Source organism: Ranitomeya imitator, chromosome 1 (assembly GCF_032444005.1).
Source record: "Ranitomeya imitator isolate aRanImi1 chromosome 1, aRanImi1.pri, whole genome shotgun sequence".
NCBI lineage: Eukaryota > Metazoa > Chordata > Amphibia > Anura > Dendrobatidae > Ranitomeya > Ranitomeya imitator.
This window is the reverse complement of record NC_091282.1, coordinates 313620944-313640031: the sequence shown is the minus strand read 5'-3', so window position 1 is coordinate 313640031 and position 19088 is coordinate 313620944. Positions and strand designations below refer to the sequence as shown.

The following is a 19088-nucleotide window of genomic DNA, read 5'->3' as shown; positions in this document are numbered from 1 at the left end:
TCAACCTTACATTTGGCAATTTAACACTGGTGGTTCAGGAAAGGAAATTGCCTCACTGATTGACTTGGACCTACTCAGCATCCGGATATTAACGATCTGCCAGAAGAGCAATTTGTGGCACAATGAAATGAATCTAATGTGCTACTATTGTGCGGCAATTTTCAAGTTCCAAATATCTAATCAGAAATGAAGCTTCTAGTAGAAAATGCTAAATAAATATACGCTGGATTATTTTTACTAAATTGGTATGTAAATGTGCAATATGAATACATTGGGGAATGTAAAATGCCAATACATTGCACTATAAAATGAGAGCCTGGGCAACGATAGTGTCCCTATTTCATGCAGACATACTATAGCGTTATATTGTCCATTTTATAACAGGATAATCAGAAGAGCATGAAACATGGCGTGATCATAGCAGGTGATGTCTGGATGAGGGTGATGGTTAACTAATCTCCTGCTGCTTCATTCTGCGCACAAAACTTTGCCTTTTTAAACCTTTTTAGCAAATGAATGTCTATGGCTGCAGGTCATTATAACGAAACCAACTGCAATGTACTCACCTTCCCTAGCTCCATCGGAAAGTCTCCGACGTCGCTTCTGATGTCTGGAATTGGATGCGTCACTAACCTCACATCGAAAGCCAATCAGTGAGCTCAGTGGCTCTGCCACTGTAGACGGACACCCCCTTTAAAGCCATTGATTGTACTAAATGGCTACTGCGTTGTCAAGATAACGTCAGTGACGGAGCTAATGACAAATACCGGAAGTGTCGGAGACACGCCGGTGGTCCTGTGGAAGGTGACTACAGGGTGGGTTCTTGTGTTATATTATCCCACAGCCTTTATTATAACCATTTGTTATAATATCCTTCATTTACTGGACGGTAACAAGCAATTTAAAGACCTGGACTTTTTTATTTTTTTACACTCTTAATTTTTCCTTTTCTTCCTCCAAAAACCATAACTTTTTTTTTTCTAACTACATGCTAAAATGGCCTTTAGAATAGACTTCTGGCTTTTCTACATAGAAGGTAAGTTGTAATGGTGCAGTTAGACAGGTAGATAACTGGTGAACAAAAGTTTATAAGAATGCTGCTCACTCCCGCTTATCTGCCTGTGTAAACATGCCAATGATCACAAGACAAATAAGCAAAGCACTAATTCACCTGCTGATCGGTTGGTTTATGCCTGCAAAATAATCATGAGTTGCAGCACATTGTCCTATGTAAATATGATATGTGCTGCCAATAACATGATAGTGCATTGAAGTAGAACAATAGTACAAGTGATCGTTCAGTCCACATAATTTTTCACTACTAGTTATATCATCGGTCTGTACTTGTTAAAGGTGTTGTCCGTTAATGGATGAACTGCCTTAAGGAGCACTGATGGGTAGAACTCAGCATGTCTAAATGTAGGGCCACCGTCACCACCCTGCGCACCCGGTCAAGTGCTGGGGCCTGGACGATTGGGGTGGGCACTTGCTGTCGGGGACCCCAGCACGCTGTGGGGCCGTTAGTCGGGGAGCCCGATGCCAGCGCTGGCACCAGCACATCATACATATATATGTGGCCCATTATACTGTATGGAGCATTATATGAAGCCCATTATTACCCCAAAGACATACTGGTAGGGAATCTTGATTGTGAGCCCCAATGGGGACAGTGCAAATAACGTCTGTAAAGCGCTGAGGAATTAATGGTGCTATATAAATGAGTAAAATAAATTAAATAAAAATTATTCTGTATGGAGCATTATATGGGGCCCATTATACTGTATGGAGCAATACATGGTGTCCATTATATTGTATGGAGCAAAATATGGTGCCAATTTTTCTGTATGGATGCCAGCGCTGGCACCAGCCCTCCTCAGATATTCACCTCTCCCCTTTCACCGCAGCTCCGGTATCTTCAGAGTCTTCTGACACTCTGTGAGGTCTCAGGGCGGAGGGCGCGATGACGTCATTACAGCACACCCTCTGCCAAGCAGTGCAGCGTCAGAAGACGCTGAGGAGAGAGCAGCTGCGGGGAATGGGGAGAGGTGAGTATTTTATTATTTAGTTTTTATGTATGGAGCACTATATGGGGCCCATTAAATTGTATGGAGCACTATATGGAGTCATTATTTTGTATGGATCAATATATGGGGCAATAATACTGTATGGAGAATTACATGGGGCTATTATACTGTATGGAACATTATATGAACCATTATATGCTATATGAAGCATTATATGGGGCCATTACACTGTACGGAACATTATATGGGACCATTATATAGTGTATGGAGCAAAATATGGGGCCACTATATACTATATGGAGCATTATATGGGGTCCATTATACTGTATGGAGCATTATATGGGGCCACTTATATTGTATAAAACATTATATGAGGCCATTATATACTATACGGAGCAATATATAGGACCTATTATACTGTATGGAGCATTATATGGAGCCCATTATACTGTATGGTGCAATATATGGGGCCTATTATTCTGTATGGAGCATAATATGGGGCCAATATACTGTATGTAGTAATATATGGGGCCCATAATAGTGTATGGAGCACTATATTGGGCCCATAATACTGTATGGAGGACTATGTGGTGCTCATAATACTGTATGGAGGACTATGTGGTGCCCATAACACTGTATGGATGACTATTTGGTGCCCATAATACAGTATGGAAGACTGTGGTGCCCATAATACTGTATGAAAGACTATGTGGTGCCCATAATATTGTATGGAAAATTATGTGGTGCCCATAATACTGTATGGGGGACTATGTGGTGCCCATAATACTGTGTGGAAGACTATGCGGGGACCATAATACTCTATGGAAGACTATGTGGTGCCCATAATACTGTATGAAGGACTATGTGGTGCCCATAATACTGTATGAAGCCCTATGTGGTGCCCATAATACTGTGTGGATGACCATAATACTGTATGGAGGACTATGTGGTGCCCATAATACTGAATGAATGGAGTACTATGTGGTGCCCATAATACTGTACGGAGGACAATGTGGTGCACATAATAATGAATGAATGGAGTACTATGTGGTGCCCATAATACTGTATGGAGGACTATGTGGTGCCCATAATACTGAATGAATGGAGTACTATGTGGTGCCCATAATACTGTACGGAGGACAATGTGGTGCACATAATACTGTATGATGGACTGTGTGGTGCCCATAAAACTGTATGGAGAACTCTCCTGTTCGGTACTGCAGACCTCTAAATCTCCCCAGCGTACGCATTGTGCACTGCAAGGATTAGAAGATTTCTGAGCTACTGAATAATTTTCAATCGATATCACTCATGTAAGAAGTAAGTGAAATCTTTGGCATTGTGCCATACCTATATTATAGTTAAAGGAACTCACTGAGATGCATTCATCCAGTCCAATATCTATTCATACTTCCAATCACTGCATATAGGATAAGTAGCGACAATACTTGAAGGGAATATAGGTTTCAGATTTTGTGGATCAAGACCCATTTTAAAACAGCTGTTGAGGAGGTCAAATAAAACAGCTACTTGGTAACTGGATAACATTATTATCTGACAGTCTTCTTGATCTCTCCAATGACTTTCAAGAAGGATTTGGAATTACAGCGGATTAATTATTCATTCTACATGCACTATTTGTTAATTTTTTCATGTTCCTGTAGGCAGTATTAACCTGAGGTGTAATCCCAAGTATACAATAGCACTTTTAAAAGGAATATCTCCACATTTACCAGTCATCTGTCTAACACAAATTTTTTACATATAAATTGCATTGATTACTGAAATTAAAAGAGTTCTCCAGGAGTGGAAAAAATGGATAAATAATAGAAATGTAGTTATAAATAAATTCCAAATATCTTTAATTAGCAAATCACATTTATTGTGTCTAGAGAGGTAATCACATTAAAATGGTTGCAGTCTTGCTACACAGACCAAAATCTGCCCTAGAATGTTCATGGGACATCTGCCAGTGAGCATGTGCAGTAAGAGCTCGACTACTGTGAGCTGGAGATAACCCATTTCACATGCTGCCAGCTGTCCCCAGGTCAAAGCAGCCACTCAGCTTTCAGAAATACAGGGTGGACAGCAGTGTGAGTGGCCTCTTCTTACTTCCATACCTTTAGTACAATCAGTATTAGATTAGAAGGATGAAGGGGCAGTAGTGTGAGCAGAAATCTAGTAGAAGTCCAGTTCAGGGTAATAAAATCTTCAACTTTGAGTAAGTGTGCTAAGTGCACCAGAAAAGCTTACATATTCCCATCTATGGACTAATGATGCATGTGGACATATTTTAATCACATACAAACGCAGTTGAAGATTTCATACCGTTGAGCTGGATTTCTTTTACTACATTCTGATCATCTTCATTGATGGCAGTAACATTTATTCCATGTTCCGTAGGGACTATGCAACTGCGGTGAATCTCTTTTTACCCTTTTTCCAAGCAGTGTGAGCAGACTCTGTTTACCTCAGCACCCCTGGTCTCTCCTGTATTAGATAAGAGACATGGTGTGCAGCAGGTTGAGCAGACTCCTCTTATTGTAGCACCCGTGATCTTCTATATTAGATAAGAAACATGGTAGACAGCAGTGTGAGCAGCCTCTTCTTTCCTCAGCACTTGCTATCTTCAGTATTAGATCAGAAGGGCAGGATGGACAGCATGGTGAGCATTCTCTTCTTACCTCAGGATTCTTGATAATTTCAGTATTACACCAGAAAGACAGGGTGGACAGCAACATGAGCATCTTCTTCTTACCTCAGCATCCTTGGTATTTCCAGTATTAAATCATAAATAAATACAGTGTGGACAATATAAACATCCTCTTCGATCATCAGCACTAAAAGTATCTCCAGAAAGACAAGGTGGACAGTAGTGTGAGCAGCCTCTTCTTAACTGAACACTCATGGTATCTCCAGTATTAGTTCAGAAAGACAGGTGAACAGGAGTGAGAATATACCTCAGCACTCCTGCTCCCTTCAGTACTAGATCAGAAAGACAGGTGAACAGGAGTGAGAACATACCTCAGCACTCCTGCTCCCTCCATTATTAGATCAGAAAGACAGGTGAACAGGACTGAGAACATACCTCAGCACTCCTGCTCCCTCCATTATTAGATCAGAAAGACAGGTGAACAGGACTGAGAACATACCTCAGCACTCCTGCTCCCTCCAGTATTAGATCAGAAAGACAGGTGAACAGGAGTGAGAACATACGTCAGCACTCCTGCTCCCTCCATTATTAGATCAGAAAGACAGGTGAACAGGAGTGAGAACATACCTCAGCACTCCTGCTCCCTCCATTATTAGATCAGAAAGACAGGTGAACAGGACTGAGAACATACCTCAGCACTCCTGCTCCCTCCAGTATTAGATCAGAAAGACAGGTGAACAGGAGTGAGAACATACCTCAGCACTCCTGCTCCCTCCATTATTAGATCAGAAAGACAGGTGAACAGGACTGAGAACATACCTCAGCACTCCTGCTCCCTCCAGTATTAGATCAGAAAGGCAGGTGAGCAGGAGTGAGAACATACCTCAGCACTCCTGCTCCCTCCAGTATTAGATCAGAAAGACAGGTGAACAGGAGTGAGAACATACCTCAGCACTCCTGCTCCCTCCATTATTACATCAGAAAGACAGGTGAACAGGAGTGAGAACATACCTCAGCACTCCTGCTCCCTCCATTATTAGATCAGAAAGACAGGTGAACAGGACTGAGAACATACCTCAGCACTCCTGCTCCCTCCAGTATTAGATCAGAAAGACAGGTGAACAGGACTGAGAACATACCTCAGCACTCCTGCTCCCTCCAGTATTAGATCAGAAAGGCAGGTGAGCAGGAGTGAGAACATACCTCAGCACTCCTGCTCCCTCCATTATTAGATCAGAAAGACAGATGAACAGGACTGAGAACATACCTCAGCACTCCTGCTCCCTCCAGTATTAGATCAGAAAGACAGGTGAACAGGAATGAGAACATACCTCAGCACTCCTACTCAGTTCTCAGCACTCATACTCCCTCCAGTATTAGATCAGAAATATAGGGTGGACAGCAATGTCAGGAGCCACTTCTTACCTTTTTGTAACGTTTGTATTTTCAGTTTCAGATTAGAAACACAGTGTGAACAGCAGTGAAATAGCATCTTATTACCTCAGTATATCTTGTATCTCCAGTATTAGAACAGAAAGACAGGGTGGACAGCAGTGCGAATAGTCCTTCTTACCTGGGCACCCTTGGTATTTCCAGTATTAAATCAGAAAGACAGGATAGACAGCAAGGTCAGCGGTCTCTTCTTAGTCTCTGCAACCCCGATTTTCACATATTAGATCAGAATATTCTACTCATAAATGGAGGGGCTGAAGAGTCCTACTGCACAGGCACCTGTCCTAACACATTCTAGGGCAGGTTTCTAAGTGTAACAAGATGGTGGTCATTTAATTAACTGTAGTTATTACCTCTGTAATTCAAAATATGCATGTTACTAATTAAAGGTTCTTAAGAATTTATACACATTTACATTCTTTTCCTCTTCCAAGAGAACCCACTTAAGCGACTTCTAGTAATACTGTTCTGCTCACTATTTTCCAGTTCTCACGACATCCCTAGAATTGCTTTTTCCAATACACCAATATAAGTTTATGCTTACCTATGGGACATTCTTCTCCGAGCTGCTTCCACCCTGCACAGCAGGCAAAACTTGAACCACTGCATTTTCAAAAGAGAAAAAAAAAATACTGTAAAAACTTTAAAGATAAACACATTTATTTACACAATGTACAAAAAATTTAAATCAGTGTATGTGGATTTAAATGGATTTAAAATCAGTGTATGTGGATTTAAAGTTGGATTTAAATATTTTCTTATCTTACTGCACGGTGAAGTTCCTCCATTATTCCTCTTAAACATTTAGGAATAAACTGATAACGTTGTGTTACCTTTCCCTATGTCAAGAGGCTGTCTGCATACAGTTGGGCATTGTCAGCACTGATTGGACAGTATTAGATTGTTATGGGCCTGCCCCCCAACCGTTAACATCCAGTCGTCATTTAATGGTATTTATTTCTAGGATAAAGTCAGGAGAGCCGACAGGTCCTCTGTGTATACAGACTTACCATCTGCATACCATTCCACATGGCTAGTAGGAGACTTGGTCAATAATGTGACCTTCTCATTTTCCCCACCATTACCCGGAAGCTTCAAAATGCAAGCTGTCTTCAAGCAGTCAGGAACGTAATGAAAATTCTGGGGTATGAACAATACTAGATGGGAACTAATACATGCAATTACTCAGTGGTGCACACATACAGAACTGGGCCCCTGTGCAAGAACAGTATATGGGCCCTTTGCAGTCCAACAGATCATCATAAAGCACAGTCCCATCTGCTTTGGAGATAGAAGTGGCTCTCTTACCACTTGGGCCCTTGTGCGGCTCCACAGGTTGCCTCAATGATATGTCCTCTCCTGAAATTACTGTTAAGCCATACAACGCTCTACTTCAATACAGCTCTTTCACCCTGCCTGATATATATTGAATTCAACCCCAGTAACGCCATTACCCCCAACTGCACATTGGAAGTATAGGGCTACTATAGTGGCAATAAGCATATGGTTTGCTGTGTTTTTCTAGAGCTAGTTGATTTCTAGTTATGCCTTTGTCCCGATTTTCTGTTCTCGTTCTTATTGTACTAAATAGCAATATAAATGTCTATCTTCCACAGTTTAAATCTAAAATGATCGAAAAAGTGGTTTTCAGCCCTTGATACCAACTGACCCACATCTGTAGGCCACAGCAGATGTCATCACTGGTATCGGCCAGGTACACCCCTTCTTGGTCAGTGCTTCCTGCACTACAGGAACATTTCCACCAGAACAACCAACCAACCCACAAACTATAGTCTGCAATGAGATGTAGATTGATATATATATTTATTTCTTGGCACTTCCTGTGATACATGAGAGAGAACTCTGTATCCACTTAATGTTTCAAACCTGCCAAGCTTTCTTCCAAATGCAAGAAAATAGCATTTCTGGCAACTGCTGCAATGCAGAGTCTATCGATCCCAAACTCTAAAGAATTATTGGTGTGTGAACCAGCTGCAGTAATCCTTCCAAGTAGAGAGCTGTATGTGTGTTAAATGCTGAGAAATTTGTAGAAAGAAATCATTTTTGTTTATACGTGATGAGATCGCATATTTTAGAAGAATGTACGTTTTTGAAAAGCTCCATTCAATTTAGGTCAAGAAAAAAATTACTGTCAGACCCTCAGAGAATACGTAACTTTCTGCCAAAATATCAATTATACATCCAATTTTTAATCTTTCTTTTAATATAATACTTTGCATTCTCTAATAAAACCTATTCAGGTGAATATTAACATTGTACAACTGAGTGGATTAAGTCCCACCAAAAGTGGAAATTACTCAAATTAGGCCATGACAGTATGGGGACTTGCTTGTCATATAACCTGCCTCTTCTCTGAAGGCTTTCGGCAGCCTGGAAACCATAGGCAGGTATCTGTAGATAAAGACAGATGGCTACTAATACTCACGACAATTTCTTTCATGTTCTTCATTTGAAACAATATAATTTGAAGCTATTTTTCAGTGCAGTTCTTTAATCTTGCATCAAATAGATGTGCCCTGCTTTACGGCTTTACCGGCGTGAAGCGTTATACAGTATATTAGAAAATTGCAGAAAATGAGGTAATAGATGGAGTGCATGATCTATGCGTCCCCGCTGTGAAAATGAATTGACACCCTGCAATGTCCATATTCACCAATATATGTATATGCAACAATATAGAACCTGTCACCATGAGAATGTAGCACAATCTGCAGCACCAAGTTATAGAGCAGGGGGAGTGGAGTAGATCAATGTACAAATTGGGGAGAAAAGATTCAGAATAATCAGTATTTGTATCCTCTGCTCTTTCTGGGATTTTCAGTCCAGCATGAGGTTTTATCACTGATTTTCTTTGTATTAGGCCACGGTCGGTCACACATTCAGTATTTGGTCAGTATTTTACCTCAGTATTTGTAAACCAAAACCAGGAGTGGAACAATCAGACGAAAAGTATAATAGAAACACATCACCACTTCTGCATTTATCACCCACTCCTGCTTTTGGCTTACAAATACTGAGGTAAAATACTGACCAAATACATAACATGTGAACGTGGACATAGTGTGCATCAGACTGAAAATCCCAGAAAGAGCAAAGGATTAAATGATAAAAACACAAATTATACTGAATCTTTTCTCACATAATGTACTTTATTTATAAGACGCACCCGAAAATTTGAGGAGGAAAAAAGCAAAATATGTTTTAATGAAATGGTGGTGCGTTTTATAGTCCTCTTTTATGGTAGCTTACAATGGAATTGAGGTCCGATGAGACAAGGTCGCTGCTGCAAGAAGCTGGCAGTGGTGGCAGAAGTGGGGCAATGCTGCGAATCCCAGGCTGGGAGGAGGGGATAATCAGAGGTGCGAGGCTACGACGGGAGCAGGGTTTCAGAAAATATCGGGAGTCCCCGCACTTCCCATTCTCTTCACTGCGATGGACATCGAGAATATGGCCGCTGGAGGCAGCACATGTGTAGACTGAAATCTTGGGAGCCGCAGCAAAAAGGATGGAAAGTGCGGAGTCTCCTGACATTTTCTGAAAGCCTGGAGCCTGCCGCAGCTTTGCATCGCCAAACACCTCCTCCTGCCTGCCCGGGGCCTGCAGTGACGCCTGCCCGATAAGCTACATTTGCATCCTCCCCCCAAGTTTTGGAAGGAAAATGCGTCTTATAATTCAAAAAATATGGTATATATCAATCTGCTCCCTGCTCTGTAACATGGCGCCTGCAGATTGGATTGCATTTTCATGGTGACAGGTTCCTTTAAAGGTTTATGTGCATAGAACCAGAAAAACCCTTAAAGTACCACTACATTTTATGGGTTGAATACAAATACAATCGTTATTGCTTGCCAGATTTGCATGTGCTTGGTGAGGACCAGAAGATTCTTTGCGTCCTGGTCTGCAAAGCTGCAGATCTGAAATAACATATTCTTTTTCTTTCACTTCGCCAAATGACTGCTTTAGATGCTTGCCGTTTAAAGATTTACACATGGAAAGTATCATTTACAGCTTGGTAAATCGCCAAACTGCCACAGGCTGATGGGGTTTTGCACAGCTCACATGGAAAATACTGCACAGATTCTGCAGAATCATGGACAGAAAAAGAACACGTGGATGGTGCCAATAAGTCATAACTTGTAATTTTGCTCTATGCAGTGAATGAGATCTTGATGATCTGTAAAACATATATTTTTCTTCTTTTTATGTATGTTAATTAAAAATACCCAGTAGATTTTAAGCAGTAAAAGGAAAAAGCAAACACAATAAAATATAATGTGTAGCAGCCCTTGTAATGTGTTCTCTCATTCTTCAGTGCTTTTATTGCTATGAAAAGCCAGAGGTATAGGGATGTATTGAGCAGCATACCTAAGCAGCAGTAAAGGAGACATTTAATAAAATAAGCCGAAACAGGGTATTTATCTAAGGTTATGTTCACATCATGCATGTGATTTGTGTTTGGGTATGCTCCAGAAATCCCAACATACAAGCTGAATATGTATGGTTGTATTTGCCTGATAGAGGACAACTGAGTGTCCTTTTGGCTCCAGTCTCACCATCATATGTCAGTGTAGAATAGTAAACTCCGTTATTCCAAAGAATGGTATACAATGCAAACACATATTTGTTAAATGTATATTTTTACAATGGTACGCTATAGATGGCAGATGACACTACATGGCATCAACTCAGACGTGTCTGAGATGTGAACAGACCCTATCACACAGAATTGGTAGGCAAAGCGGGCAAACTTTGGAGTTACCCAATATTGAAATTAATAAAGTGCCCCCTCCTCCAAAGAAAAAAACATTTAATAACACATTAAAGTTGATATAATACACATTCAGATGCTGATACCCTCATTGATTCAGAGATGTTTTGGTCTTGCCTACTCTTATCTCTTACAATTTCCATAAATCCAACTCATTGTATTAGAAAAACTGGACCACAGGTCTTCGTTCACGTTATTGGTCGGGAGCATAGAAATTGGACATAATTATTCAGGGTTTTATATAGTGTCCTATCGACATTTCATAAAATGTTACTTAGAAAATTAAAGACTAAAACATTAAAAGTACATCTGCTACTTAATGTGCTTACATTTGGTGTAGTCTCCCATCAATGTATGCAGTCCATCTACATAATCTATAGTACAGTTGTGAATATATAAATATATATATATATATATATACTCATGTATATATAAAACTGCAGTAGTCGTCTAGGTCTTAGGTTTGTTAGGTTTGTATAATGCAAACAGCCCATCACATTTAGTGCTGTAATGTAATATTCTGTTGTACATTGCCTTTCCATGGACATAGCTGGCTATGCTTTGTTCATACCTAAAACGGTACTTTCGGATTTTACAGTATTATATTTTACAACAGCGGAATCTATATGGCTGGAAAGATGCATATGAGCATAGAATTACTGCAGTAGACAGCGGAGTCCGTTCCGAAATTCAGGAATATCAAAGTTTTCAGACCAATAAAAGTTTATATGGCGCACACTTTTCACTTGTTTACATCCTACATCTTTACATCCAGCATGTCCATACATTTAAAGGGACAAAGAATGCATTCACTTTTATAACCCATCTGGAGAAGAACTTTAGACTGAATACTTCTGCAGTCCTTTACTGTCCAATTTCCCCCTCTCTTTCCAAGCAGATACTGATTCCGCGTGCAAGTAAAGAACATCCTGAACCTTCTCAGAAAATAATCAAATGGATTATATAGAGTCCCTTTGATACGTAATAGCACAAGAGGCTTTTTGTTCCTTTACAAAAATACCCAAAGGGTAGAACTTTAATCAGTACTCAGCCTCTGATGTAATGCAGCTATGAGAGAGGTTCTTCTATTTTTCTATAAGAAAGTCATTAGTTAGCTATTAAGTTAATTGTCAGTGAAGCAGACTAATCATTTCAGCAAGCTACAGTATATATAGACAGAAAGGAACTGTGTTGTCGATATATGTATTCGAAGGCAAAAGTAGAGGCCATTATTCTGCAGAAGTTTGTGTACGGGAGATCAAAGTAAAGGTTTCTCGTGGAGTTGTCTCAGCACCATTATCAAGCCGATATTTATAAACATTTTAATGAAGTCATGTATCTTGTCAATGAATTAAGGCTGCCATGTTCAATTAGACATAGCGCTTCCAGACTGGCAATGGTTAACCCTTTGCTCACAGGTCACATACTGTTATGGCTGGCAATCAGGCAACACAGCGTGCAGTAATCAGCGCACATACAGAGATCTGGCAATAACCAAAAACAATAGGACGAGCTCTGAGACGTGGAATCTCTGTAGACTGCAGTACCTGATCTACCCTCACACAACTATAAGCAGCAGTGGATTGCGCCTATCAACTACCTATGCAACTCGGCACTGCCTGAGGAGCTGACTAGCCTGAAGATAGAAATACAAGCCTGACTTACCTCAGAGAAATACCCCAAAGGAATAGGCAGCCCCCCACATATAATGACTGTTAGCAAGATGAAAAGACAAACGTAGGAATGAAATAGATTCAGCAAAGTGAGGCCCGATATTCTAGACAGAGCGAGGATAGCAAAGAGAACTATGCAGTCTACAAAAAACCCTAAAACGAAAACCACGCAAAGGGGCAAAAAGACCCACCGTGCCGAACTAACAGCACGGCGGTGCACCCCTTTGCTTCTCAGAGCTTCCAGCAAAAGTTAATAGCAAGCTGGACAGAAAAAACAGAAAACAAACTAGAAGCACTTATCTAGCAGAGCAGCAGGCCCAAGGAAAGATGCAGTAGCTCAGATCCAACACTGGAACATTGACAAGGAGCAAGGAAGACAGACTCAGGTGGAGCTAAATAGCAAGGCAGCCAACGAGCTCACCAAAACACCTGAGGGAGGAAGCCCAGAGACTGCAATACCACTTGTGACCACAGAAGTGAACTCAGCCACAGAATTCACAACAGTACCCCCCCCTTGAGGAGGGGTCACCGAACCCTCACCAGAACCCCCAGGCCGACCAGGATGAGCCACATGAAAGGCACGAACAAGATCTGGGGCATGGACATCAGAGGCAAAAACCCAGGAATTATCTTCCTGAGCATAACCCTTCCATTTGACCAGATACTGGAGTTTCCGTCTAGAGACACGAGAATCCAAAATCTTCTCCACAATATACTCCAATTCCCCCTCCACCAAAACAGGGGCAGGAGGCTCCACAGATGGAACCATAGGTGCCACGTATCTCCTCAACAACGACCTATGGAATACATTATGTATGGAAAAGGAGTCTGGGAGGGTCAGACGAAAAGACACCGGATTGAGAATCTCAGAAATCCTATACGGACCAATAAAACGAGGTTTAAATTTAGGAGAGGAAACCTTCATAGGTATATGACGAGAAGATAACCAAACCAGATCCCCAACACGAAGTCGGGGTCCCACACGGCGTCTGCGATTAGCGAAAAGCTGAGCCTTCTCCTGGGACAAGGTCAAATTGTCCACTACCTGAGTCCAGATCTGCTGCAACCTGTCCACCACATAATCCACACCAGGACAGTCCGAAGACTCAACCTGTCCTGAAGAGAAACGAGGATGGAACCCAGAATTGCAGAAAAATGGAGAGACCAAGGTAGCCGAGCTGGCCCGATTATTAAGGGCGAACTCAGCCAACGGCAAAAATGACACCCAATCATCCTGGTCAGCGGAAACAAAACATCTCAGATATGTTTCCAAGGTCTGATTGGTTCGTTCGGTCTGGCCATTAGTCTGAGGATGGAAGGCCGAGGAAAAAGATAGGTCAATGCCCATCCTACCACAAAAGGCTCGCCAGAACCTCGAGACAAACTGGGAACCTCTGTCAGAAACAATATTCTCAGGAATGCCATGTAAACGAACCACATGCTGGAAGAACAAAGGCACCAAATCAGAGGAGGAAGGCAATTTAACCAAGGGCACCAGATGGACCATTTTAGAAAAGCGATCACAGACCACCCAAATGACCGACATTTTTTGAGAAACGGGAAGGTCAGAAATGAAATCCATCGAAATATGTGTCCAAGGCCTCTTCGGGACCGGCAAGGGCAAAAGCAACCCACTGGCACGTGAACAGCAGGGCTTAGCCCTAGCACAAATTCCACAGGACTGCACAAAAGCACGCACATCCCGTGACAGAGATGGCCACCAGAAGGATCTAGCAACCAACTCCCTGGTACCAAAGATTCCTGGATGACCGGCCAGCACCGAACAATGAAGTTCAGAGATAACTTTACTAGTCCACCTATCAGGGACGAACAGTTTCTCGGCCGGACAACGATCAGGTTTATTAGCCTGAAATTTCTGCAACACTCTCCGCAAATCAGGGGAGATGGCAGACACAATGACTCCTTCCTTGAGGATACTCGCCGGCTCAGATAACCCCGGAGAGTCGGGCACAAAACTCCTAGACAGAGCATCCGCCTTCACATTTTTAGAGCCCGGAAGGTATGAAATCACAAAATCAAAACGAGCAAAAAATAACGACCAACGGGCCTGTCTAGGATTCAAGCGCTTGGCAGACTCAAGATAAGTAAGGTTCTTATGATCAGTCAAAACCACCACGCGATGCTTAGCACCCTCAAGCCAATGACGCCACTCCTCGAATGCCCACTTCATGGCCAGCAACTCTCGGTTGCCCACATCATAATTACGCTCAGCAGCAGAAAATTTCCTGGAAAAGAAAGCACATGGTTTGAACACTGAGCAACCAGAACCTCTCTGTGACAAAACCGCCCCTGCACCAATCTCAGAAGCATCAACCTCGACCTGGAACGGAAGAGAAACATCAGGTTGACACAACACAGGGGCACAGCAAAAACGACGCTTCAACTCCTGAAAAGCTTCCACGGCAGCAGAAGACCAATTAACCAAATCAGCACCCTTCTTGGTCAAATCGGTCAATGGTCTGGCAATGCTAGAAAAATTACAGATGAAGCGACGATAAAAATTAGCAAAGCCCAGGAATTTCTGCAGACTTTTTAGAGATGTCGGCTGAGTCCAATCCTGGATGGCCTGAACCTTAACCGGATCCATCTCGATAGTAGAAGGGGAAAAGATGAACCCCAAAAATGAAACTTTCTGCACACCGAAGAGACACTTTGATCCCTTCACGAACAAGGAATTAGCACGCAGTACCTGGAAAACCATTCTGACTTGCTTCACATGAGACTCCCAATCATCTGAGAAGATCAAAATGTCATCCAAGTAAACAATCAAGAATTTATCCAGATACTCACGGAAAATGTCATGCATAAAAGACTGAAAAACAGATGGAGCATTGGCAAGTCCGAACGGCATCACCAGATACTCAAAATGACCCTCGGGCGTATTAAATGCCGTTTTCCATTCATCTCCCTGCCTGATTCTCACCAGATTATACGCACCACGAAGATCAATCTTAGTAAACCAACTAGCCCCCTTAATCCGAGCAAACAAGTCAGAAATCAATGGCAAGGGATACTGAAACTTAACAGTGATCTTATTAAGAAGGCGGTAATCAATACACGGTCTTAGCGAACCATCCTTCTTGGCTACAAAAAAGAACCCTGCTCCCAATGGTGACGACGATGGGCGAATATGTCCCTTCTCCAGGGACTCCTTCACATAACTGCGCATAGCGGTGTGTTCAGGTACGGACAAATTAAATAAACGACCCTTAGGGAATTTACTACCAGGAATCAAATCGATAGCACAATCACAATTCCTATGCGGAGGTAGGGCATCAGACTTGGACTCTTCAAATACATCCTGAAAGTCCGACAAGAACTCTGGGATGTCAGAAGGAATGGATGACGAAATAGACAAAAATGGAACATCACCATGTACTCCCTGACAACCCCAGCTGGTTACCGACATAGAGTTCCAATCCAATACTGGATTATGGGTTTGTAGCCATGGCAACCCCAACACGACCACATCATGCAAATTATGCAGTACCAAAAAGCGAATAACTTCCTGATGTGCAGGAGCCATGCACATGGTCAGCTGGGCCCAGTACTGAGGCTTATTCTTGGCCAAAGGTGTAGCATCAATTCCTCTCAACGGAATAGGACACCGCAAAGGCTCCAAGAAAAATCCACAACGTTTAGCATAATCCAAATCCATCAGATTCAGGGCAGCGCCTGAATCCACAAACGCCATGACAGAATATGATGACAAAGAGCACATTAAGGTAATGGACAAAAGGAATTTGGACTGTACAGTACCAATAACGGCAGAGCTATCGAACCGCCTAGTGCGTTTAGGACAATTAGAAATAGCATGAGTAGAATCACCACAATAGAAACACAGTCTGTTCAGACGTCTGTGTTCGTGCCGTTCTACTTTAGTCATAGTCCTGTCGCACTGCATAGGCTCAGGCTTACTCTCAGACAATACCGCCAGATGGTGCACAGATTTACGCTCGCGCAAGCGACGACCGATCTGAATGGCCAAGGACATAGACTCATTCAAACCAGCAGGCATAGGAAATCCCACCATTACATCCTTAAGAGCTTCAGAGAGACCCTTTCTGAACAAAGCCGCTAGTGCAGATTCATTCCACAGAGTGAGTACTGACCATTTCCTAAATTTCTGACAATATACTTCTACATCATCCTGACCCTGGCATAAAGCCAGCAGATTTTTCTCAGCTTGATCCACTGAATTAGGCTCATCGTAAAGCAATCCCAGCGCCTGAAAAAATGCATCAACATTACTCAATGCAGAATCTCCTGGTGCAAGAGAAAACGCCCAGTCCTGTGGGTCGCCGCGCAAAAAAGAAATAATAATCAAAACCTGTTGAATAGGATTACCAGAAGAATGAGGTTTCAAGGCCAAAAATAGCTTACAATTATTTCTGAAGCTCAGGAACTTAGTTCTGTCACCAAAAAACAAATCAGGAATCGGAATTCTTGGTTCTAGCATCGATTTCTGATCAATAGTATCTTGAATCTTTTGTACATTTACAACGAGATTATCCATTGAGGAGCACAGAGCCTGAATATCCATGTCCACAGCTGTGTCCTGAAGCACTCTAATGTCTAGGGGAAAAAAAAGACTGAAGACAGAGCTAAGAAAAAAAAATGATGTCAGGATTTCTTTTTTCCCTCTATTGGAAATCATTGGATTGGCTCCTTGTACTGTTATGGCTGGCAATCAGGCAACACAGCGTGCAGTAATCAGCGCACATACAGAGATCTGGCAATAACCAAAAACAATAGGACGAGCTCTGAGACGTGGAATCTCTGTAGACTGCAGTACCTGATCTATCCTCACACAACTATAAGCAGCAGTGGATTGCGCCTAACAACTACCTATGCAACTCGGCACTGCCTGAGGAGCTGACTAGCCTGAAGATAGAAATACAAGCCTGACTTACCTCAGAGAAATACCCCAAAGGAATAGGCAGCCCCCCACATATAATGACTGTTAGCAAGATGAAAAGACAAACGTAGGAATGAAATAGATTCAGCAAAGTGAGGCCCGATATTCTAGACAGAGCGAGGATAGCAAAGAGAACTATGCAGTCTACAAAAAACCCTAAAACGAAAACCACGCAAAGGGGCAAAAAGACCCACCGTGCCGAACTAACAGCACGGCGGTGCACCCCTTTGCTTCTCAGAGCTTCCAGCAAAAGTTAATAGCAAGCTGGACAGAAAAAACAGAAAACAAACTAGAAGCACTTATCTAGCAGAGCAGCAGGCCCAAGGAAAGATGCAGTAGCTCAGATCCAACACTGGAACATTGACAAGGAGCAAGGAAGACAGACTCAGGTGGAGCTAAATAGCAAGGCAGCCAACGAGCTCACCAAAACACCTGAGGGAGGAAGCCCAGAGACTGCAATACCACTTGTGACCACAGAAGTGAACTCAGCCACAGAATTCACAACAACATACCCAATCTTTATTTTTATGGGAGACGTTCTGACTTGTCTGTAATAACTGAGTATGATTAAGCTTTTGGATATACTCATTGTTGATCTGCGGAACCAGAACAAGTAGAGAATATTGTGTGTCAACATGCAAGTCCATGAACCTGTCATCTCTACATTGGCAGTCTTCTTATATTCTACCATAAGGTGCCTCCACACTCCCCTGTAACATGACGCTTCTAGAGATGAATATTTTTATAATAATGTATTAAGAGATACAATGCACATTTTTTTGCTTGTTGTATTCCATAGTAGTCCAAGAGTAAAAACCTTCACATACTCTGAATGGTTGGAGACATACAAATGCATCACATGGGCCCCAAAAATTCTTTGGCTCCGATTCATCAAGGGCGATCTTCACACTGGTCTAGCTCCAAGGTTGAAAAATTTTAGTGCATCTTCGAGTTGTGCCTATACTTTGTGACTCATACGCTACATTCCCAAGATGAGCTTTCGGTGAGTTTTTGATGGTCTGCAATAAAAACACAGCGTCTCACAGTTTCAGCAAAGTGGATGGGATTTATAGACACCTTATGCCCACTGAGCTTCTTTTTAACGCAGCATAAACCGACCTCCAGTCTGTGTTTCAAATTCGCAGCATATCAATTTTTCTTGCGCGAACACAGAGTTTTCTGTGCAGATTTTCCCCATAGACTTGCATTAGATGCAGAAAATCCACAGTTAAAAAATGCACAAGCGTTTTCTGCTGGGGAAACGCATCAAAAACGCATGTAATCTGCACCTAAGTATATCAATAAAGTTTTGTCAAAGACAAATACCAGGAAGTGTCAAAAACAAATTAGCTTTATTTAAAGCAAGACACTCCAGAGACAAAGAACGCAGTGTCACAAATGCAATAAAGACGCTTATTACAAAAGGCACACAAAAACGTAATGAAAAACCCAGGTAACCTAACCTAGACATTAGGTGCAGAAATTATGCAAAAATTCTGCATAGTCAAAAACTTACCAAAAGCTCATCTTAGGAAAGTAGCCTAAAAAGCTTTTTAAG

At 42.0% G+C, this 19088-nt stretch overlaps 1 protein-coding gene across 1 annotated transcript in view; it reads right to left on the bottom strand.

The window, feature by feature from the left end:
- The window catches only part of SCARF2 (scavenger receptor class F member 2), a 364459-nt gene that overhangs the window by 197825 nt on the left and 147546 nt on the right, over positions 1-19088 (bottom strand). The window contains exon 2 of the mRNA XM_069758527.1: positions 6674-6732. Coding sequence (XP_069614628.1) covers positions 6674-6732 — 59 coding nt within the window. The remainder of the gene's footprint in view (positions 1-6673; positions 6733-19088) is intronic.